Here is a 24,392-nt window from a genome sequence, read left to right as displayed (position 1 = left end):
AACACATAAGAAACATATTGAGATATATAGGCTATTTGAATATTAGGAGAGGAGAGGGTAAAGTATAGTAGGGCTGCATCTGATATGTGCTAACTACAGTTATTCTTCACATAATGAAAGTAAGAATCTCTGTTTTTAACTCTTTTAAATAGCCAAAAATAAAAGAAAATGTATCACCATTAAATCTCCATTAAGTGCTTAAAATTGGATTCTAAGTAATGTAATTATAATAATTGGAAAGAGCATAATAAAAGACATCAAATGGTGTATTTGCCTAACTTGTAGCTCAGTAACAGAAACATTACCAAATTTACCAAAAAAGTAGGTAAAACTTTACTTTCATCACAAGGTTTTGAAAATGTGTATAACTGCATATAGCAAGGTTCTCATGATTACATATTGTTTCTTTGTCATTATTAGAGAAAATGTCCATTTTTTAGCTTACTAAAATCCCCCTTCAATTAAACTAAAAATGCATAAAGCAGGTGGGGTTTTGAAGCCAAGGGAAACGTTGGGGCTAGGCAATATAAATGAATAATGATATAAAAACAATATGCAGTCATCAGAATCTAGCTATATTGAGCAATTCAAAAAAAAAAAAAAACTCACAAAAATCTAAAATATCCTCCCTTCAAACTTTTAATACCATAGAAGGTTGCCCTTGACTAACCACAGTTTATGGGGAAAATAGGGTTGCAATGATGAAAGATCATGACCATAAAAAACAAGGCTTAACCAATCAGCAAAAAGTATGTCATAAACATCAACTAACAGTTCAACCAATAAGCAACAAAAGTGATGTCAAAATCAACCAATCACAGACAACATAAACTTGAAGTTAGTGTAGACAATGTTAGGCTAGGTTTAAAAAGCTCCTTTTTCTCCATTTTACTCTACAAGGCTCAAGGCCAAATAATTACTGAATAAATATAGAATATAGGTCTTGCCCTGCTACCCACAGGGATCATGCACTGAAATGCTTCATTCTATAGGTAATGTTTTCTGCAAGCAAAATTGGATGTTGTACTGCCTACCTTTCTAAATAAATACCAGCTATTTCCAGATTTCAGACTATCATCTATTCTCCACTTTGAGTCTTTCTTTGCCACTGGTAAGAAATTTTGTCACAGGCCAATGTCACAACAGCTATTATTGCAACTGTTAAAAAACAGCTGACTAGTTTAAACTCAAAAGTGAAAGGTAACCATATTGGATATTAGTGTTAATGGATCCATGAATTTTTTAATTATCTTTCAACTTCCTACTATACAGAAATTACCAGTGATGACTAGAATTAGTATTTAAAATATAATTTTATTCATATTGTAAAGCCCCAACTTTTCCCTTGGCTTCAAAACTCTGCCCACTTTGCACATTGTTAGTTTGCCCCATGGAGGAGGAAAGTTAGTAAAATTATGACAGTTCATATAACTGACTTACCATTAAAGTGAACATACCACTTGATGCCTTTGTTTTATGTTCTTTATGAATATAATCTTGCTTCTACCACAAACCCAAATTTAAGCACTTTTTGAGCTGTTAAAAATGACAAATTTTCAATTAAAGTATTAGTTATTGCTCATTTTCAACAAAATAATACTGTTTTCTCAGCACCATCTTTTCTCAGTTGTTTTTGAAAAAATAATACTTCATTTTGTCAGTGCTAAAATTAATTATAATAAGTTACTTAAGGTTAGGTTAAAAAGTACATAATTTGAGTCTACAGTAGAAGCAATTATTTTATTCATGAAGAGCATAAAAAAAGGCATCAAGTGGTATGTTCACTTTATTAGTAAGTCAGTTTTATGAACAGTCATAAATTTACTGGCAAAATGCACCTGGACTTAGATTATGCTGATGATTTTGGCATATTAGACAAAAGTGTGAGCAAAATGAATGAATTTTTAGAGGTTTTGCAAGTTCAGGGTGCTAGAATAGACTTGAAAATTAATGTTAAGAAGACTAAGTCACTAAGGCTAGGAATAAGTGAAGAAGAAAAGGTGATGTTGGGTAACAAAAAGATTGATCAGGTTGGCAGCTTCACTTACCTTGGAGTATTATTAGTAAAGATGGTGGGAGCAGTGAAGATGTTAAAAGTAGAATAGCCTAGGCTCAGGGTGTTTTTTTCACAGTTAAAAAAAGTTCGGAAGAATAGGAAGATAAGTCTGTAAACCAAGATTAGAATATTGGAAGCTATAGTGATGACAGTGGTCAAATATGGCTCTGAAACATGGGTGCTTCAAAAAGCAGACAAAAATTTACTAGATGTTTTCCAGAGAAATTGCCTTATTTTCCAGTAGGTTGTATGAAAAATGTGGGTCAATTCTATTTTCTAGGGCTATAATGAAAGAAAGGTTGAGATGGCTTGGCCACATTCTGCAGATGAAGGATGACAGATTGCTGAAGATTGTCCTTTATGGCCAACTATCTGGGGCTAAACAGAAAGCAGGTTGTCCTTGTCTGGGTTGGGAGGATGTCATAAATAAAGATTCAAAGGAAATAGGAACTTCCTGGGACTGTGTAAAGAGGGTGCCTTGAATAAATTAGGTTGGAGGATGAGCATGTGTAGCTGTGTTGGCCTCAGGCAGCTTGGTGCTGCAGTGAGTTATTAGTAGTAACAACCAGAAATGGTTGTGCTTCTAGAATTAGCATTTCTAAGTGCTTTAGTATAGAGACTATGCTGCTTTGCAGCATAGTCATCAGTTTTGACAACTTGTGATGAAAGTAAAAAATAACTGGTAAAATTCTAGTTTAGTGACTTATGGCTATCTTGGAAAGGGGTTCAGTTAGGAAAATGAAACTTTCAGGGATGGGTCTACAGGCTAAAGTATATCCTGGGAAAGTATTTTAAAGTACCCACCTCTACTCCTTCTCCCTCTAGAGGGCCCTGAAATTTGTCTACATGACCTATTGAAATTTTGAAAAAACAACATATTACCTTAATTTTCAGTTACCAGCTGCTTTGGTAAAATTCTAGTTAATTGACTTCTTGCTATCTCAGCAAGGGCTTAGGCTAGGAAAATGAAACTTTCAGGGATAGGTTTATAGGCTAAAGTATGTCCTGGGAAGGTATTTTAAAGTACCCACATCCACTTCTTCTTGCTCTAGAGGGTCCTGAAATTTGCCTACATGACAGGTCTATACCTATTGAAATTTTGACAAAACAACATGTGAAGCTGAAAACAATTTTTTTGTACTTCATTCAAGAAGAAGATCAATTTTGTAAGGTTTCACTTTTATAAAACACATATTTTTAAAGGACATCAAAGGTTAGGAGTCACTAAGGCTAGGAATAAGTGAAGAAGAAAAGGTGATGTTGGGTAACAAAAAGATTGATCAGGTTGGCAGCTTCACTTACCTTGGAGTATTATTAGTAAAGATGGTGGGAGCAGTGAAGATGTTAAAAGTAGAATAGCCTAGGCTCAGGGTGTTTTTTTCACAGTTAAAAAAAGTTCGGAAGAATAGGAAGATAAGTCTGTAAACCAAGATTAGAATATTGGAAGCTATAGTGATGACAGTGGTCAAATATGGCTCTGAAACATGGGTGCTTCAAAAAGCAGACAAAAATTTACTAGATGTTTTCCAGAGAAATTGCCTTATTTTCCAGTAGGTTGTATGAAAAATGTGGGTCAATTCTATTTTCTAGGGCTATAATGAAAGAAAGGTTGAGATGGCTTGGCCACATTCTGCAGATGAAGGATGACAGATTGCTGAAGATTGTCCTTTATGGCCAACTATCTGGGGCTAAACAGAAAGCAGGTTGTCCTTGTCTGGGTTGGGAGGATGTCATAAATAAAGATTCAAAGGAAATAGGAACTTCCTGGGACTGTGTAAAGAGGGTGCCTTGAATAAATTAGGTTGGAGGATGAGCATGTGTAGCTGTGTTGGCCTCAGGCAGCTTGGTGCTGCAGTGAGTTATTAGTAGTAACAACCAGAAATGGTTGTGCTTCTAGAATTAGCATTTCTAAGTGCTTTAGTATAGAGACTATGCTGCTTTGCAGCATAGTCATCAGTTTTGACAACTTGTGATGAAAGTAAAAAATAACTGGTAAAATTCTAGTTTAGTGACTTATGGCTATCTTGGAAAGGGGTTCAGTTAGGAAAATGAAACTTTCAGGGATGGGTCTACAGGCTAAAGTATATCCTGGGAAAGTATTTTAAAGTACCCACCTCTACTCCTTCTCCCTCTAGAGGGCCCTGAAATTTGTCTACATGACCTATTGAAATTTTGAAAAAACAACATATTACCTTAATTTTCAGTTACCAGCTGCTTTGGTAAAATTCTAGTTAATTGACTTCTTGCTATCTCAGCAAGGGCTTAGGCTAGGAAAATGAAACTTTCAGGGATAGGTTTATAGGCTAAAGTATGTCCTGGGAAGGTATTTTAAAGTACCCACATCCACTTCTTCTTGCTCTAGAGGGTCCTGAAATTTGCCTACATGACAGGTCTATACCTATTGAAATTTTGACAAAACAACATGTGAAGCTGAAAACAATTTTTTTGTACTTCATTCAAGAAGAAGATCAATTTTGTAAGGTTTCACTTTTATAAAACACATATTTTTAAAGGACATCAAAGGTTAGGACCCTCTAAAGGGGGAGGGAGTAGAGGTAGGTACTTCAAATACCTTCCTGGGACATACTTTAGCCATTAGACCCATCCCTGAATGTTTTATTTTCCTAACCTAACCCCTTTCTGAGATAGCCAAAAGTCACTAAACTAGAATTTTACCAAATAACCAAAGGTAAAATATAACAACTTGGCAAACTCTACATAGGATGGGCCTATAGGCCTATTCTTGGCCCTGGATTCATTCCTGGAAATTTTACTTGGCTATATAGACAAGTTGCTAGGTGGTCCTCTAGGGAGTGCAAAATCAACTGGGAAGCTATGGATCAGCATAGTACACCTGGTCACTAAAGAACCCTGAATTCAACTCAAATTGTCCACTCTGGAGCTCTACAAGGAGAAGCCTTTAGATAGCTCTAAGCTGCAATTTAATGTCATCTAAGGTATACCAACTAGCCTACTTTCCAAGATAGGAATTAAATATGGCAAGAGATAATTGGTGGACACAGGTACTTCAAAATATCTCCCTTGAGGATCATTGAAGCTTGAGAGTTTATTCAAATTCCTCAACAACTTTCCAAGGTAGGCTATGCAAAGCCCAATATCTAGAAATTTGGCTTTCTATTAATAGGTTTCCTTTAGATTAAGTCAACTAAACTGTATGTAACCCTGTTACCTCATTGACAGTCAGTTCATAATGCCAAATAAAGCCAAGATGAAAGAAATAAACAACTATTGTAAGAAGGTTAGTTTAGAACTATATTTATCCCCTTAGGGGGTGAGGCCTGGGAAGCAACTATAACCGCAGCAATTATTATATTTGGAGATAAGATTAATGAAGAACTAAATGGTATGTTTAATTCTATGTAACAAGCACAAATATTCTACATGGCATGATGCGTCTAACAGAATGCGTACTCACAATTGGTACCACAGCCAGGCTATCTTTGATGGAGTCTTAAATCCTCTAGAACTTGACAAGACCTGTCATGGGAACCTTTCCTGTTAATTGATCTTGCTCCAGAAATTTTAAGGTTCTTCCAGAAACGAATGATAACGACAACAGTCAGAAAGAAGCGAAAGCCGTTTTTAAATACGATTACATAAAAAAACTAGTTTTTTTTAACTGAGAGTAAGGAGTGACATTAAAACTTAAAACGAACAGAAATTACTCCGTATATGAAATGGATTGTCCCCTCCGCAATCCCTCGCTCTTTACGCTAAAGCTTTTAATTTTTTTAGAAAGCAAAATTGTGGTAAAGAGTCAAACTTTAGCGTAAAGAGCGAGAGATTGCGGAGGGGACAATCCATTTCATATACGGAGTAATTTCTGTTCGTTTTAAGTTTTAATGTCGCTCCTTACTTTCAGTTAAAAAAACTAGTTTTTTATGTAATTTCTGAACGTTTTTGAATTAATGCATGTTTGATTTTGACTCTCCACACGTAAATTATTAAAATGAACTTTGCATATTAATTCCTTTTTTGGCTAAATGGATTTCTCTTAGTTTTGATCAGACAATTTTGAGAAATAAGGGATGGGGAAGGAGGCCCAGTTGCCATGCAATTTTTCGGTTACATAAAAAGGCAACTATTAATTTTAATTTTTAACGAATTTTTGTTATTAGTAAAAAATATACGTAACTTTAGAATTAACTTACGTAACAAACTTTTATATTCTTTAATTTTTATTATGTATATGAGGGGGTTTGTACCCTCGTTAATACCTCGTTCTTTACACTAAATCGTAAGTTTTGTCCCAATTCCTTAAGAATGGCCCCTGAATCAGAAAGGCCATAGAATAAATAGTTGAAATTACTAAAAATGTTATAGCATAAAGAGCGAGGTATTTATCTCCTCCTAAATACCTCGCTCTTTATGCTAAAGTACTTTTAGAACCCCTCATATGCGTAATAATCTCTGTTCGTTTTAATTTTCAATGCTAATCTTTTCTTTCAATTGAAAAAACTGTTCCATGTTTATTTTTTCTTTGTTTTTTTTTATAGTAATTTTAGAAAATCCTGCGCCCTTTTCATTGAATTTATCTTCCCCCATGAGATATTTCTCCAAGGAAAGACCCTCCCACATAGCCCCCTCCCCTCAACCCCACCCCCAAAACCAAAAAAAATCCCCGGAAAACGACTGTACACTTCCCAATAACCATTACTATATGTAAACACTGGTCGAAGTTTGTAACTTGCAGCCCCTCCCCCAGGGACTGTGGGAGAGTAAGTCATTCCCAAAGACATAGTTATTAATGTTTTTGACTATGCGGAACAAAATGGCTATCTCAAAATTTTGATCTGTCAACTTTGGAGAAAAAATGAGCGTGGGAGGGGGCCTAGGTGCCCTCTAATTTTTTTGGTCACTTAAAAAGGGCACTAGAACTTTTCGTTTCCGTTAGAATGAGCTCTCTTGCGACATTCTAGGACCACTTGGTCGATACGGTGACCCCTGGGAAAAAAACAAACAAATAAAAACGCACCAGTGATTTGTCTTCTGGCAAAAAATACGAAATTCCACATTTTTGTAGATAGGAGCTTGAAAATTTTGCTCTAGGGTTCTCTGATAAGCCGAATGCGATGGAGTGATTTTCGTTAGGACTCTGTGACTTTTAGGGGGTGTTTTCCCCTATTCTCTAAAATAAGGTAGATTTTTTCAGCCTCGTGACTTTTCATGGCAAAGACTAAATTTGATGAAACTTATATATTTAAAATCAGCATAAAAATCTTATTTTTTTTATGTATATTTTAGCCTCAAAATTCCGTTTTTTAGAGTTTTGTTTACTATTGAGCCGTGTCGCTCCTTACTACAGTTCGTTACCACAAACTGTTTGAAAGTGTCTGTGGACAAACAATGCTGTTTAGCATGGTTAAAGAACTTCATTAGCGATAATTAAAAGTTTGACATAAGTCATTATGGTCAAAAATGAATTATGTATGTATCTTGGATAAACTCAGCACGAGGAATTGAAGGAGGAGTTACAATTGTCCTGTCTTGTACCGTTACGAGGACAAAAAGAGACATACACCAGTTTTGACAGAATAAGATTATCTTGTGAAGTTGTAATGGCCTTTTTTAAGGAAAAGGAGACATACACCAAAAATGGATTAATTCTCAGAATACTTTTGAATGCTTTCTGAATACTTACTACACAGTTTTTGGTAAATGTATCACAGCTCATATAATTGAGTTACCAATAAGTGAACATACCACTCGTTGCCTTCTTTTATGCTCTTTACGAATATGAAAATCGCTTCTATCGCAAATTCAAATTTAAGAACTTTTTAGCTCTTAAAAATGGCAGTTTTTCAATTAAAATGAGATTTATCGGTCTTTTTTGACAAAATAATACTGCGTTTTCTCAGTGCCGTTTTGGCGCTGATCTACTGAAGTTCTTTGAAGTAGACGATTGTGTTTACAGGATATTAATTTAAAAAACAAAGTTTTCAGAGGGAAGTAAAGAGCGAAGGTGAAACATAAAACAAACAAAATTAGGACTTCGCAGCCTATTAAATATATGGTGACCGGCATTTATGTTCCCCCAGAAAGTACCCCGTTAAAAATGCCCTCTCCCTTCCCTCTTTATATATATATATATATATATATATATATATATATATATATATATATATATATATATATATATATATATATATATATAACATTTTATGATATTAAAAGCTTATGAAGAAATAGACCAAGCAATTCTTCCTGATGAGATGGAAAACATAAGAATTCGTTGAATAGCTTTAGACTTAGATAGATCATATTTATGAACGAATGAAATTTTATTTTCTACTTTAAAAATAAACATCACAAGCGGAATAAATAAAAAGGAAAAGAAAGAAAGTAAAAGAAAAAACACTTACAAGAGAAAAATATTAGATCATTTATTTTAATACTTAAAACAATGCATGGAAATATGTATTGTTGGGATTCTACAGATTTAGGACAGGATGGGATGGTCTGTCGACTTCTTTGTATAAATATTAATCTGATGTACTTTCTCAATCAACTTTTATATATTTTTAATTTTGCATAAAAATACATTTTTCCCAATTTGTCTTGAATTGTGAAAAATTATACCTTTGTTTAAAAAGGTGATAAAGGTAATCTAAGCAGTTATAGGCCTATAACAATTTCATCCCCTGCTTCTAAATTTTTTAAAAAGATAGTAAATAGTAGGTTTACTTCATTTCTGGCAAATAGTAACTTTTTTCCCAATCAGTTTGGTTTCTTCAGTGGAAATAATATCAAAATTTTAGAATCATATCACATCATCATTTATGATAATTAACTAGCGGCAACGATATTTTTTGACATTAGACAGGTTTTGATACAACAGACCATGTGATTCTTCTTCACAAGATGGAAAACATAGGAATTTGTGGAATAGCTCTCGACTTAGTGAGATCTATTTATCTGAAAGAAGATTTAAAGTCCAAGTTGGCGAGGAATCGTCTCATATTTTTCCTCTAGGGACTTTGGGGGGTATCTCAGGGGTCTGTATTGGGACCAATACTTTTTTAGCTTATATAGAAACAAAAATTGCGTGAAAATCCGTTCAGAACAGTACACGAATCCCCCACTGTTTATATAACAGAAGATATGACAAAAGGAGTTCGCCATTCCCTGAAAATTAAACAAAAAGAATTGAAAGAAAAGGGATTAAGTGCCTGGATCCCTCTTGTGGTCCCACCTGTAGTATGATTGATTTAGAATCAGAAAAAAGTAAAGCTTAATTGGTATAATGTCTTGTAAGTCATATGAATGAGAAATATATCGGAAGTAAATTAAAGTGTTCGTTTAGTTTTTTTGTGTGGATTTGTGATTTATTATTTATCTTTTTTGACTGGATTCAGGATTGCCATTAAGTTGTGACTTTACTCAAGTATCCGTGTCAGATTGTGCTCGCCTTCGGATGGTGATAATGGCAATAGTCAAAGTAAATGAGAATTACGTTCTTTTTTACTCTCATTTAATTGTTTTCTTCTTATGTTGATTTTTTTCTTTACTTTTCATTTCTTTCTGTTTATTTATATTGGCTCACTGAGATAAGTTGTGAAATTTTTGCTGAGTTTGAATTATGGAAGATTTAAGCATTTTAGATACCCCTGCTGACAAGCTGGATGAAGTGGAAAAAATCCTCTTGATATAAATAAATATTATCATAAAGATGTGTTAGGAGTTTTCAAAACATTATTCGATGACAAAAATACATTTCGACATGTATTGTCGAAATATATGTTTTCAACATCAGTTGAAAACGGAGCTTTGGTGGTTTTACTCAAGATAGGTTTTAAGAGGGGGGAAAATATCTTTTGTTTGGGATGATTTCGCCATTGGAAAATATCTGTCAGGTATTGTCTAGATTTCTAAACAGAGCACCATCTGGACTGTAAATTAAAATGTCGATCCTTCTTCTTCTTGCTTTGGCACGATATTCAATGGCCAATATCTTAATCTGTGTATTGATCCAAGAGAGTTCGGTTCATGTCACTGTCTAACCCAGTAACTGAACCATTAAAATCGAGTTTTTTTTTATAACTTCAGCTTTAAGCAAACTTTTTAAAAACAAAAAATTCATTCTAATTTGGATTTTATTTGCGAGGATAGAAAGGTCAGTCTTAGGCCTATTTTCCTTCTGGGTTAAGCCCTATATAGCCTGCTATCATGTCAGAGGTAGAGGTTATCTACTGGGACATTATTGGATACAAATCTGGGATATTCACTGTTGTCAATGGTAAGGAAGAAGGATTAAGCAATTTTTTCAAAGCTTGCTTAGCCTCTGATGTTTGTCTAGTTTAGGCCTGGACTAAAAAATAAGGTTTGGCATGATTCTATCACAGTAGAATTCTCATATCTCTCAAAGTTCTTGTTAACTAAATTTAGCCTTAATAGCCTATTAAAATGTTATTTTGAAAGCAAATTTGCTGTAATCTTTTAAAATATCTCTAAACCTCTCAGAAATTTGATCACCAAAATTGATACCATTTTTAAGGGTTTCTGACTATTAAAAAATTTCAGGTCTATACCTATTGAAATTTTGACAAGACAAAATTTTACCTTAATTTTCAGTTACTAGTTGCTTTTTCTCTGCCTTTAATTCTGAAAATGTAATTCCTGTTATTTGAGTAGGCTGGAATTTTGAGCCACATCAATTTTTTTTTTTTTCAAAATTTAGGAAATATATTTGCATATCTTTAAAACCTTATAAAATGGAAATGAGCAAAGTTATGAAGCTGAAAACAATTTTGTTGTACTTCAATTAAGCAGAAGATCTATTTTGCAAGGTTTCACTTTTATAATACACATATTTTTGAAGGTCATCAAAGGTCAGGGCCCTCTAGAGGGAGAAGGAGTAGAGGTGGGTAATTCAAAATATCTTCCTGGGACATACTTTAGTCTATAGATTCATCCCTGAAAGTTTCATTTTCCTAACCTAAACCCTTTCTGAGATAGCAAGAAGTCAATTAACTAGAATTTTACTGAAATCATCACCATTCCTGAAAAAGCTACAAATGACAATTTTTCTTACTAGCTATTTATTTATATAAATATGTTTTTGAGCTTATGGTTACTATGGGCTGTCTTGAGCCCTTTAAAGGCTTAATATGTAATTTCCTTTAGAGTTTAATTGAATTATGGAAGAGCATAAAAGAAGACCTCAATTGATGTATTAACTTTTGTCCTGGCTAAATAATGTTGAAAACTACATAGGCCTATTGATATAAATATTTAATGTTTTAAAGCAGTTTTTAGGATTGTATATAATTTCTTTACGGAAAGTAGAACCACTAAATATTTACCAACAATCTTAGACACTCACTTATCTCATTCCTAAAAGTGTATTGGGCAAATATTTAGTGGTTAACCACTTCCAAAGGAAATATGATAAACAGATAAAAGTAGGCATAGTACAATGGCATAAAATACATAGATTCTGTGTTGTAAACTTTCCAAATGTAATGCTCACTTTTTCTGTAAATGAATCCCCCCCCCCTTCTTATGATCCCAGATATAGTCATAGGAATTAGGGAAAAATTATAGCAGTTCATATAACTGGCTTATCAATAAAGTGAATATACCACTCAATGCCTTTTTTATGTTCTTTATGCATATAATAATTGCATCTACCATAAATTCAAATTTAAACACTTTTTAACTTAACCTAAACTAACATTATTATAAATAATTTTAGCATAGAGAAAATGTAGCATTTTTTTTTTTGGAAACAATGGAAAAAGATGGCACTGAGATAACATAGTATTATTTTGTAGAAAACAAGCAATAACTCATACTTTAATTGAAAATTTGTCATTTTTAAGAGCTCAAAAAGTGCTTAGACTTGAATTTGCAGCAGAAGCAATTATTATATTTGTAAAGAACATAAAAAAAGGCATCAAGTGGTATGTTCACTTTATTGGTAAGTTTATAATTAAGTCCATAATATGAACTGTCATAATTTTTTGAAAATTAATCATTTTTTGCTCAAAAAGTGCTTAAATTTGAAATTATGGTAGAAGCAACTATTATATTAATAAAGAATATAAACAAAGGCATCAAGTGGTATATTCACTTCATTGGTAAGCCAGTCATATGAATTGCTATAATTTTACTGGAATTAGTATATATAAAAAACTGCAACAATAGAATTCTTACTTTTGTAATATACAGGATTTGTCAATTAATCAGATTATCATGCTTGCCAGGGATCTAGTTTGCTATGAGGCATGGGGCAACTGCCCCTCCCAGACCTTGGTTTGCTCCCCCAGATTATAGTTTTTAGTGCTATAAAGTTCCTTCATAGTACTTTCATAGCACTAAATATTTTTTTATTGTACCAAGTGTCTTATTTTTTAGTTTTTATTGTCATTTTCACTTGATTCAGAAAAATTGGTTTGAAATTTGCCCCACCCCCTGGATTTTGATGAAATTACACCACTGATGTTTCCTTGCAATATTATCCTTTTTTTAAAATCATTCCAAACAATATTATTATTCAATTTTATACAGTCAGTGACAGTCAAAACTGGATATCATCTGGTGTTGAATGAAGAAATATATTTTAGCAAAGAACCTATGATGTATCATGAGATTGTTTAGGGCTATATAAGAACCACCACATTCAAAAATAGTGTCAATTAGGGAATTGAACAGTACTACTATTTTGTTATTATGGCAAAAAGTGTCTTCTGGGGGGATTTTAGGGTGGGCAAATACAGAATATTTTGGGTCTATTGCATGTGTACCTATGTCTTTTTCTCAACAGATGTATTATGCAGACAATGAGCCATGTTAAGGAATCTTGCATGTAGTTTTAATCTATAGCATATTGTGAATAGGCAGTTTTAAGTGTAGACATATTGTGAGTAGGTTGACAAAAGTTTTTTTTCTACAGGTATTTTCTTCTTCTTTTTTGTATAAGGAATGTTGAGCTTCATGACTTTTTAGAAAGTTCCTTGAGTGCTTTGTCCTCAGGAACTAGACTACTTTTGTATATGTATGCGACTGCCAGACAATTTAGTGTCTGCCAGCAAACACAATACCTAATTGGCTTCACAGATGTTATAACAGACAATATTATCAAAAGTAATAGTTTACTCATACCCTAATAGACCATAATTATTAATTTATTTATTTAAACAAACACTAAAATTCCTAGCTATTAAAAACCATTTCTTTAATTACACTCATGTACAAAGAAATATTTCTTATATTCTGGTCAAGATGTTTCTATCCCCTATTCACCCTATGAAGCATAGAAAACATTGATCAGGTCTAAACAACCAGCTAAGTAATCATCTCTGCAGAAGATTGAGTGTTGTGATCATGGACCAAGAATCTCAAATTTGTTAAACTGTCAAAAATGAAACAATTTATATAGTGTTGTAGTCATTAAATGAACAAAAGTGTATGAAACTGTCTTAATCCAGAAGCTAGTAGTATCTATTCCTGCTCATAGGCATTGTATACCAAATACCAGGGTTGTAGTGCAACCAACAATCAACCAGTTTTTTTTATAGAACTCATATTACCCTAGTTACCTTAATTTGCACTTCAGAGCAAATTAATTGCAAGAACTATGATGCTCCTTAGTTGATAATGGCAATAGATCTTGTTGTTGTGTTAAGATCAAGCAACAAACCATCAGGACTTGAGAGTGCTGGAGAGATTCAATTTAAGCCCACTTGGTAATGGTGATCACATGGTGAGTGTGGTTCAAAAAACATTCTCCAGCAATTTAGAGTTGGCACCACCACACAACAGCAACTTCAGATTGAGTGTTCAAGATGGTTGGGTATGATAAGCTATTTCATCCTCCAAGCTGACTCTCTATTGTGTTCCTAGAGTGTTATGGTAGTGAGGGCTGGGAGGGGTTTTTCCTACTGTGGCCTCCCATTCCTTGTCAAGCCTTGTTTTGAATTCCTCAGGCAAGTTTGCAGAGATTGTCTCTTGGCTTAGTTGGTTCCAACCACTCACCACTTGCTGGTTGGAAAAATCTAGTCAGACCTTAGTGTTAACAGTGGATTTGAACAGCTTTTTGGAAAGTCCTTGTGTTTATCTTTGGTGGGGATAGAAGCTGAACAGCTCGTCGCCTGCTTGCTGGAGGTACCTGTAGTTGAGCATTATTTCATTACACCTATGCCAAAAAACAATTGTTGGGAGGTTAGCAGATTATAATCTACTGCAGTAGGGCTGACTGTGTACACCATCAATGCATTTGCTAGCTCTCCTTTGGACATCCTAAACAAGCTGGATTTTGCTCTTGTAGAAAGGACCAGCAAGACATGTTCCAAAATCCAGGATTGGCCTGACCAGAGCTTTGTATAGTTTCAGAAAAACTGTGTAGGATTGACTACTGATGGTGTCAAGTAGGCTAAGGAACTGGGAGTCCAATAGGACTCCTAGGTCTCTTCCACTACTAGAAGTAGGAAGCAAGAGTGTCGATGATGTTTTGCCATTGTACATAGTGTACTGGTGCTGTGCCACAGCCAAAATGAAGAGTGATGCACTTTGAGATGTTGAAGGACAACTTTCACTAAATTTCCCAAGATTATTCCTGACAAATTCACAATTCCACAATTACCCAACATCTCATAGTTCTGATTTCTCTTTTGAAAATAGGCCAATGGTGCGATTGGGATTTAGTTTGCATCATATTGGTCCAAAAGTTTGGAATTTAATCCCAATAGCTGTGAGATATTGTAATGATAGAAATAAATTTCTGAAGTTATCAAGAAATCATGTTGCTAGTCTCCCATAATATTTTCTGTTGTAAGTGTTGAAGTTTGATTTCCGAATGAAGTGCAAATTAGTTTAAGCCAAAGTAATGACGGTTTTTTCTTTTGTTTGTGTTTATTTATTCATTTTTTTTTTCATGTGCTTAAGTATGCCATTAGGCATTTGCGCTGTTTTAAGGTTGGCTTGTAGGCTACTGTTGTCTGTGGTACCAAATAGATTGGAATTGTCAGTCTAAAGAGTCAGGTGGTTTTTTGTTTCAGCTACCAGATCATTGATGTTGATGAGGAATAAGGTTGATCTGAGGACAGTTCCTTGAGGGACACCACTCAGAACTTGGCAAGGTGCTGAATAGACCTTCTCTCTGTTTGTGGTAAAGAGCCAAACCTTTTGTGTTCTGCCACCAAGGAAGTCCATTAGCCAGTTTGCTAGCTCTTTGTTAATGCCCATGGTTGTAAGTTTGGGGTGAAAATGACTATGAGGGAATTTGTCAAAGGCTTTGGCAATATCTAGTAGAATAAGGTTGACAGGAAATCCTCTGTGAAGAAGCTGAGTAATTATCTTGTAAGTTTTGAGTAAGTTGGTTTTAATTGACTTCCCAGGAAGAAAACCATGTTGTTTGTCCAAGATAATGCTGTTGGAAACAAGGTGCTTGGGAAGTGAGTTGTTGACAATTCTCTCAAAGACCTTAGCAACAGCAGATGTCAGGCTTATAGGTCTGTAGTTTTCAGCTTTAGATTGGCCCCCTTTTTTAATATGGGTGTAATATAAGGAGTCTTCCATTATGAGGGAACAACTCTGCTGTCAAGAGAAAACCGAAACAGATGGCACAAAGTAGGGGAATCTCAGTGGCTGTTTCTTTGAGCCACCTTGGGTGGATTCCATCAGGACTGGCTGATTTGTCGGCATCAAGGTTTTTTAGCCTCTTTTTCACCATAGGTACTATGATAACAACTGTGTTCACAGGAGATGGTATGTCATATTTAGGAGGGGTGGAGGCTCACTAGCTGGTTATGTTGTGAAGACTGGTTGTTTAGTAAGTTTGCTTGTTTCTGGGTGTCAGTCACTTCTCTTCCATCATCAGTAATGAGGTGTTTAACACAGCTTCTAGCAGGGTCTTTACTGGACACATAATTCCAAAACTTAATTGGGTTACTCTTGCATTCATTGACAAGTCTAAGCTTAAAATTTTTGTGTGGTTGTTTAGTTAAATTTCGTAGTCTGTTCTGAGCTTGGATGTAATTTTCATAATGACTAGGCTTATCTCTTTTCTTCTGTTGGCGTAGTTTGCAATTTCTTTGTCTTTTAATGCTAGGGGTCATGTTTGGCAATGTCTTCAGCATGGGAACCAGCCTTTATATCATGTTTCTACTCTGAATCTTGGTGACAGCTGTCAGGATTTTCTCCCACTGTCCATCAACATTGCCCTGAAGTAGCTCATCCCAGTCAATAAGTATTAGCTCCCTTCTAATTGTCTTGTACTCAGTGTAAATATGTCTTTTGCATTTACTTTTCACTGGTCTACTAGGGATGATTATTTATATGGCAAGATGGTGGCCTTTACTGACTGGATGGAGATAATTTACCTTCTGAATCACCTCAATTCTGTTTACAAACACCGGCCTAATACCATGAGTTGTTGGGAAGGTAAAAACCGAGTGGGTTGATCAATTGGTTGGTAGGCAGAAAGGTTGTATACAATCTCAATGAATGGTATAGCTTTTAATTTGGCTCTTGGCAGTAGGGTAGTAAAGGTACCTGTCTTTCCAGATCAGTACTGGGAAATTGAAGTCACCTTGAATAATAAAATTGCCTTTAAAGTTTTCAATAGCTTGACAGAACATTAATGAGAGAGTGTTATCAGTCTCAATGGCTGAGGGTGAAGACAGACTTCAATATATACAACCAATTCTGAGATATTGTTGGTGCTGGGATCAGAGCCAGAACACTGCATTTGCATCCAGTATAAGAAAGGTTAGAAACAACTGGGTAACCAGGCATATTAATATGAGAATCTTCTAGCCTTGTTCTTGAATTCTTAGGACACACCTCTGTTAATAAAACCAGGTCATAGTCTTTTTGGTATACCAGACTCCTAAGTTCATGTAATAGTTTGTTAGTTGGTCAACGTTAGATAGGAAAAAAGAAAAGTCTGGACTTATATGCTGACTGCTGTTTATACCTGGTACCAGCTGACCCTCTTTGATAAGCTCAAAGGGGGTAGCATCCGACTGAGAGTCTTGAGACACGATACCAGAACCAGTGGTTGTGAGTGTCAAGAATGTATTTGCTGCAGTCAGGGATAACTCATCATCACGCGAGAATACACAAGAACTTTGCCATAGGTCTTGGATACTTTCACTTAGTCCTATACTATGATCACTACAACTGGACACTTTATTTACAACGCTATATACAAGTTCCCTATTATGCAGGTTTATTGCTGCATGGGCACCGACTAGGATTGGGGTGCTTCCCTTTGGCTTGGTCTATTTTTTGTTTTGTTTTTACACAATTTGAAAGTCACAGGTGGCTAGTTTTATATTCCCTGTGGCAGTTCTGGCTATAAGCTCTTCTACAAGCTTTTATGGCAGGCATGGTCTTCCCTTGACATGTCTTTTCTAAATTGTATTTCACCTTTCTTCTCTATAGATTTCTACAGAATTTGCTTTTTTAGTGCAAAGGAACCAACTGTGAAAATGACTTGTGGTAGGCAGCTACCCAATGGCTACACTGTGGATCCCTCTCTGGTGCAAGGCAAGAGTCTTTATACATTGGTTACTGAGTTGCATTTTATTCCAAAATCATTCTCTAGGATCGAAAGAATAGCTGTGCTGTCATCCTGGGAGGGTTGTATATTATAAGCAACAACATTATTTTTTCTATTCTCTCTGTATTTTTTGGCACAAACAACACATGCCAAATTTAGGATTTTCAAGTTCAGTGGGTAGCACCACAAGACGAAAAGAGCAATACAGGCCAGAAAAGGTTGATATCTATCTGGTAAATATTTCTATATAAAAAGAGGCCAATATTGCTTAACAGTAGCCTACTTTCAGGGTAAAGTCTGATTTTTTTTTTTTTTTCTTCACTTTGATGTATGGGTATGCTATATTTGGTCACTTGATCCTTAGGAATTTAATCTGGACATTAGAAGAAATGTATGAAGCCAAATGCAACCTCTGTATATTATATATAGATGCATAAGGGGAAAATAAAGAAGGCATTGGACAAACAGAGGCTCTCATTATGCTTAAACTACAAGATAAAATTTTGCAAACAGGCCGTACATGATGCTTGAATGATAAGTTCCATGAATATGAGCAACCAAATATTTAGTTAAAGAAACTTGTTTTAAAAAACTCTGCTGTGCTACAGTCTCCTGAATCCAAAGCTAACGACAGGAGAACAAGAAAAATGACAGAATTTGAGTTATCTGTATTAACTTTAAACCTATTTACCCTCATCTAAGAGTGTAACATATTGACATAATCTTTCATTGATACCCAGAGTAAAATACTTTGTTTTGCAGTGTTGATAGCTATAGTGTCATCAGCAAATGATAACATTATATCATTGTGGGCATTATTAGTCATAAAACTCGCACTAAAACAACAATTGGAGAAATATTTAGACGTATCATTAATGAAGAACAGGAAAAAATTCGGACCAAGAACAAATTCATGTGGGATCCCACAAACAACTGGGCACACTTTTGCTTGTGTGCAATCCATCTCTGTAGCTCACAAAGTTTACTAAAAACTCTCTATAAAATTGGAAACCTTACCATGGATCCAGTACACCTTACGTTTCCAGGACTAGGCCATGATCAACTGTATCAAAAACCTTCATTAGATCTAGAAACATTACAGCAGCTTGAAATCTTTTTCGTTTCACAGTGACCTTTCAAGCATGCAATTAGTGACAGGGGGATTGTTGCTATAATACAAAGTATTGTATTTGCCATAGGCAAGAGATCAGCATTGCAATGCTGCAAAGCATTGCATGCTGCATTTTTTTTTTTATTCATAATTTGTTGCCACAGGATCATCTCACCATACACCCCTGATGTTTCAATGCTGTAGAATTCTGCTAACTTGGTAATTCTAAAAGTGTTTTGATTCTTGCTTCTTCTAGACTGGCTTGTAGCAGACACTGGATAGTAGGTTCTGGTGCATTTCAAATTTTTGGGCAAAAGCTTAGACAGTGTTTTCAATGAAAGGAATTAATAGTGACCTCCTGAATTATTCCTCAACTGAAATTGCTGGAACATTGCGTTTAATTGTTTGTGGTCTGAAAACAGAGACCTCTAAGTCCATATAGGTCACTAGCTTTTCTAAAAAAAAAAAATACTGAAAATACAAAACCCAGCTAATTTTAGGCCTCTTGTCTAGCTTCTTTTTCACAGTTATTATAGACTTTACAGTGTCATAAAAGTCAAGATGTTTCTCTGCAAGTACAAAACCTAATGGGCAAAGTCACAGAAAACACATACTGGGTTATAAAGAGGCTGTCTAGAAAGTTGCATTTTTCAATCACACTTTGGAGAAGCAAGCATCAATGGCAGCTTTGTTGTCAATCCAGAATTTGGTTTCATCTACAGCTGATAGTATTTAGTGAGGCAAAAGACTGCTCAGAGTCATGGCATTTGAGGCATTAGTGTGTTCATTCTCTTTATCTTTTCTTTTCTTCTGTTGTCGTTTTCTCTTCTTTCAATTTTGTAGTAAGAACGGCTTGGCTTTTTGGAGTGTTAAAAATATTTTATACACTTTCATTTGTGCCCATACAATCTTGCACACCATGAACAGAGCATCTTTCAGAATTACACAGATTTAATTAGACTTTCGCAATGCATATAAATGACTTTAGAACGCGTTTTCTGTATAGGCACTCAAAATCCCTCAATAATTCTGCTCATTACCCTTGCACCATCAAATCCTTAACCTATCATAGAAATGTTTTTATGCTGCTGATTTAACAAATTAAAACAACATGCAAAGAATATTGAGAAACCAATGTATTTTTTTATGCTGACATCTTTTTTCTAGTATTTTTTTCTAGTATACATGGGCCCCAGGAACTTGTAAAATATAATTAATGTTTTTTTTTAACTTGATTGGCCAAAACTCCAAGTCCAAAACTCATGCACACCCAAATTACTCCACGGCTGTGGAGTTATTTCGATATTTGTGAGTTTTTCTGGAAAGATATACTTACATCCTCATTTACCCCCAAACTTTCATGAATTGCCCCTACAGTATTTTACGTAGGTTGAAAATAAATTCATTTCTTTATATTCATTTTTTCTATTTATACAATTTAACTATACATTTTTACTATGGATGAAACAAGTTTCAATACGTTGAAAATTACTTTATCGAAAAGTGAGGTCTGTGAAGTGTGATGCAGATCTGTAATTGACACTAATGAAAAATAAACACTTCTAATGCGTATCAAATTACACAACATGATCCTAAGTGGTAAATCTTTACTTGCAAAAATTATTCATATTAAGGTCTAGTGAAAATAAGGGGAAAAGCTTTTTGCACTATTTGATGAACGTTGGTAAAAATCATGTGTCATAAACATGACAACTACAGTTGATAGTACTGGGAAAAATTGGAGTGGTTAGAATTAAAAACAGACAAATCAATATGCTAAACAGATATTACAGACAGAGTAAACAAACTACCTCACTATACAGGGGTGCCAATTGCCTGTCAGGGCAATTGCCCCCCTAGACTTTGAAAATAGTTTTTTTGGTATTTTCATTGAGAAACCTGAAAATATCCAAAATCCTCCCTCCTATTTATATTTCGAAAATTATCACTTATTGTATCTTAATTAACAAAAAAAGGAATCTTTTCTACCCTACCCGTTCCTGCATTTTAGTTAATTGGTGCCCCCTCTGCTATACACAAATTAACTTCCATCATCTATTAGCAACCTGTTGTCAATAGTTTATTTATGCTTAGATAAAATGATCATTTCCTTTTTTTGTTCACGATAATAGTTCAATTTTTTGGGATTCTTTACAACTTTGTTGTTTATATTTCTTCTTCTTTTTTTATAAGAACTAGTGCATTTATGTTATATGCACGTTTTACTGTAGGAAAAAAGGTATGCAATTCAATCCATGATGGATCAGTAAGACCCTACAGTACATCAGATTTTTATTTGAAATTGCTTTTGTAGAATCAGGACAAATATCTGAATGGACCAAGGCAGATGTCTTAAGCCATGGGCTGGAGGTAGAAGAACTAAAGAAAACATGGATGATGAAACAATTAAAAGAAGAAATGGATAATGCTGAAGCATATGAACCTATACCAGGTATTCCTGCATGCAGGGTCTGTCTTTTCTATTGTGTTTTAATGAAAAAATATACAGGAAACACAGCAGATGTACTACCCTAGCTAAAATGTGATTTTCCTTGGTTTTCAAGCTGAAAGCAAGTATGACAGCACTAGACCCTTAAGGTCCAAACCGGCAGGGCTGGCCTCCATTTTGTAGCCCTTTGGTCAGGAATTGTAATGGTGGGGGTCTAGGGGCCAGCCATCCTGTGCTTTTGCACACCCTTCCTGCTTACCTTCTTTAGGTTTCTCCAGCTACCCATTTAGATCTGGGGCTGGTTTTCAAGCTGAGGAACTGTAGACCCCAGTTAAAACTTCTAGATCATGAAAACTCAGTTGGTTTATCTTGAAGTATGAGTTATCTGTTAATTCAGCCCAGTTTGCGGTAGGATTTAGGGTTAGCTGCACACATTTGCAGAAAACAGCACTGGTATGGTGTAACTTTTTTGTTACTAAGACCTATCTAGACATTTTTATTTCCATCCAAATGAGTTCTCTCCTATTATTCTACAACTACTGACTCAATACATTCATCCTAGTAAAAAGTAACCTTTGTGAAGGGTTTTTTGTGAATCATCGAAAAATTTTCATCTCATACAGCAAGTTTTGTTGTTTGTTTGTTTTTTTTCATGTGGTAAATAAGCAATCTAAAAAGTTTTCATTGGTATGGTTATTGCGAAATAGGCCAGAAAAGCTCTTGTGAAATTTGTAAAATTTATAGTAGTTTTCCAGAAGAAAAAGACTTTTTTCTCATGTTGCATGTGATTCAAAACAAAACTATCCTAGTGGGGAAAGAAAACTTTCAGAAAAAATGTGTATTGCACATTAAATTATGCAGAACATTGCAGTATATCTCTGATAACAAGAGAAAAAAGATTCGAATCTTGTTTAGATTTCCTGGAAAACCAAATCAAGAGTGGCAAATTCGTACTTTTTCGTTTGCTTCCTGAAAGTTTTGATTTGATATCTCTTGTATTTTAATCGAGTAGCACTGTGAAAAGTACATAGATGGCATAAACTTTCTTATATACGAGATTCTTACTTAATTTTCACCAGTGCTTTAAATACACACTAAGGAGATAATATAGCAAAGTGAGAATAATAGAAAGACTATTGACTACACCTTGGGGCGTAGTTTCACAGATGCCATCTTAGACATCAAACTGACTATAGGCTTATTGTATTTGCAGAAAATTAGAACTACAAAAATTAGATAATTCACCTTATATTCAGTCTTAGGGGATCCACACTAATAAGCTCCTGCATAGTGATAGTGGGCTTTAGATCATAATCCACAAAAGAAATGTCGTATTAATTAAATATTTTTCAAAAATAAAAGTTAATATCTAATAAAAAATTTACATTACACAATTGGCTATGAAATCCATCCATGTTTAGAGGCCTTCCTCATCAATTTTGAGATTTTCAAATAAAATTCCCATTTCCAGCCGGGTCGATTGCCCCCATATTCTCCCAGACACTCCTATAGATTGGATAATCCCTTTAATAAAAATTAATTTTCCATGTCAGGAGAAATAACTCACGTCCCTCCAGTATATCCAAAAAAAAATATTACTGAATTTGGTTAAATTGGTTCCCATGCAACTGAACCCTCGAGTAACTCAATGCTCGTGCAACCCATCCTTTTTAACTCAACCCTCTTTCAGTTCTACCCCTATGCAATTGAACCCATATAACTGAACCCTCGTGCAGCTCAACTCCTGTGCATTTCGATCCTCATGTAACTGAACCGCCATTTAACCGAGCACTGTCTGACTAAACCCTATCCACCTCAATCATCCTCAAATTAATATTACATCTAGAAAATGTAATTCAGCCCATTTTGTTGGAAGTGACTAACGTTTTGAATGAAATGATCTTTATTTATTGTTTAATTCTTATATAAGTGTTTTTTATGGCACTTGGTATTAACAAATTACCAAATTACTTGGATATATAGCAATCGCAAATTATGTTGGTCTGTATGTCCATCCCGGTTTTGCTACTTTAGGCACTTCCAGGTAAGCTAGGACGATGAAATTTGGCAGGCCTATCATGGACCGGACCAGATTAAATTAGAAATAGTCGTTTTCCCGGTTTGACCATCTGGAGGGGGGAGTGGGGGGCCCGTTAATTCGGAATAAAATAGAAAAAATTAAGTATTTTTAACTTACGAATGGTTGATCAGATCTTAATGAAATTTGATGTTTGGAAGGATATCGTGTCTCAGAGCTGTTATTTTAAATCCTGACCGGATATGGTGACATTAGGGGGGGGGAGTTGGGAGGGGGAAATCTTGGAAAACACTTAGTGGAGGGATCGGGATGAAACTTGGTGAAAAAAATAAGCACAAGTCCAAGATATATGATTGACCTAACCGGAACGGATCCGCTCTCTTTGGGGTAGTTGAAGGGGGGGGAGGGTGTTAATTCTGAAAAATTAGAAAAAATGAGGTATTTTTAACTTGCGAATGGGTGATCGGATCTCAATGAAATTTGATATTTACAAGGATATCGTGTCTCAAAGCTCTTATTTTAAATCCCGACCGGATCTGCTGACATTGGGGGAGTTTGGGGGGACCTAAAATCATGGAAAACGCTTAGATTGGAGGGATCGGGATGAAACTTGGTGGGAAAAATAAGCAGAAGTCTTAGATACGTGATTTACATAATTGGAACGGATCCGCTCTGTCCGGGGGGGGGGCTAATTCTGAAAACTGAAAAATTAGAAAAAATGACGTATTTTTAACTTAAGAAGAAGTGATCGAATCTTCATGAAACTTCATATTTAGAAGTACCTCGTAACTCACATCTCTTATTTTAAATCTCAACCGGATCCAGTGTCATTGGGGGGGATGGAGGGGGGGACCGGAAATCTTAGAAAATACTTAAAGCGGAGAGATCGGGATGAAACTGGATGGGAAGAATAAAAACTTGTCTAAGATACGTAACTGACATAACCGGACCGGATCTGCTCTCTTTGGTGGAGTTGGGGGGGGGGGGTAATTTGGAAAAATTAGGTATTTGTAACTTACGAAGGGGTGACCAGATCTTAATGAAATTTGATATTTAGAAGGATTTTGTGCTTTAAAACTCTAATTTTAAATTCCTACCAGATCCTATGACATTGGGGGAGTTTGAAGGGGGAAACCGAAATTCTTGGAAAACGTGAACATTGGGGTATTTTATCTTACGAATAGGTGATCGGATCTTAATGAAATTTGATAT

The 24,392-nt window shown here is 35.0% G+C and overlaps 2 protein-coding genes across 9 annotated transcripts in view; one reads left to right on the top strand and one right to left on the bottom strand.

The window, feature by feature from the left end:
• LOC136030069 (glycerol-3-phosphate acyltransferase 3-like) overlaps positions 1 to 5,622 on the bottom strand; it is an 84,127-nt gene extending 78,505 nt beyond the window's left edge. For 2 of the 4 annotated variants that reach the window (XM_065708702.1, XM_065708701.1), the window contains exon 1: positions 5,493 to 5,622. The gene's annotated coding sequence lies outside the window, so the exon portion shown is untranslated. Of the gene's footprint in view, positions 1 to 5,488 lie in introns of all 4 variants that reach the window. The other 2 variants (XM_065708704.1, XM_065708703.1) reach the window with 2 other exon arrangements.
• A 4,206-nt stretch (positions 5,623 to 9,828) lies between these two features.
• LOC136030068 (uncharacterized) overlaps positions 9,829 to 24,392 on the top strand; it is a 32,980-nt gene continuing 18,416 nt past the window's right edge. Inside the window, exons 1-2 of one of the 5 annotated variants that reach the window (XM_065708699.1) lie at positions 9,829 to 9,930; positions 21,008 to 21,145. In XM_065708699.1, coding sequence (XP_065564771.1) covers positions 21,088 to 21,145 — 58 coding nt within the window. In that variant the 5' untranslated portion in view covers positions 9,829 to 9,930; positions 21,008 to 21,087. Of the gene's footprint in view, positions 9,931 to 9,994; positions 10,314 to 10,377; positions 10,398 to 21,007; positions 21,146 to 24,392 lie in introns of those variants that run through there. The other 4 variants (XM_065708700.1, XM_065708697.1, XM_065708695.1 and 1 more) reach the window with 4 other exon arrangements.

The sequence above is a fragment of the Artemia franciscana genome, chromosome 8 (assembly GCF_032884065.1).
Source record: "Artemia franciscana chromosome 8, ASM3288406v1, whole genome shotgun sequence".
In the NCBI taxonomy this organism is placed as follows: domain Eukaryota; kingdom Metazoa; phylum Arthropoda; class Branchiopoda; order Anostraca; family Artemiidae; genus Artemia; species Artemia franciscana.
The sequence above is the reverse complement of the archived record's forward strand: the minus strand, read 5'-3'. Positions and strand labels throughout refer to the sequence as shown.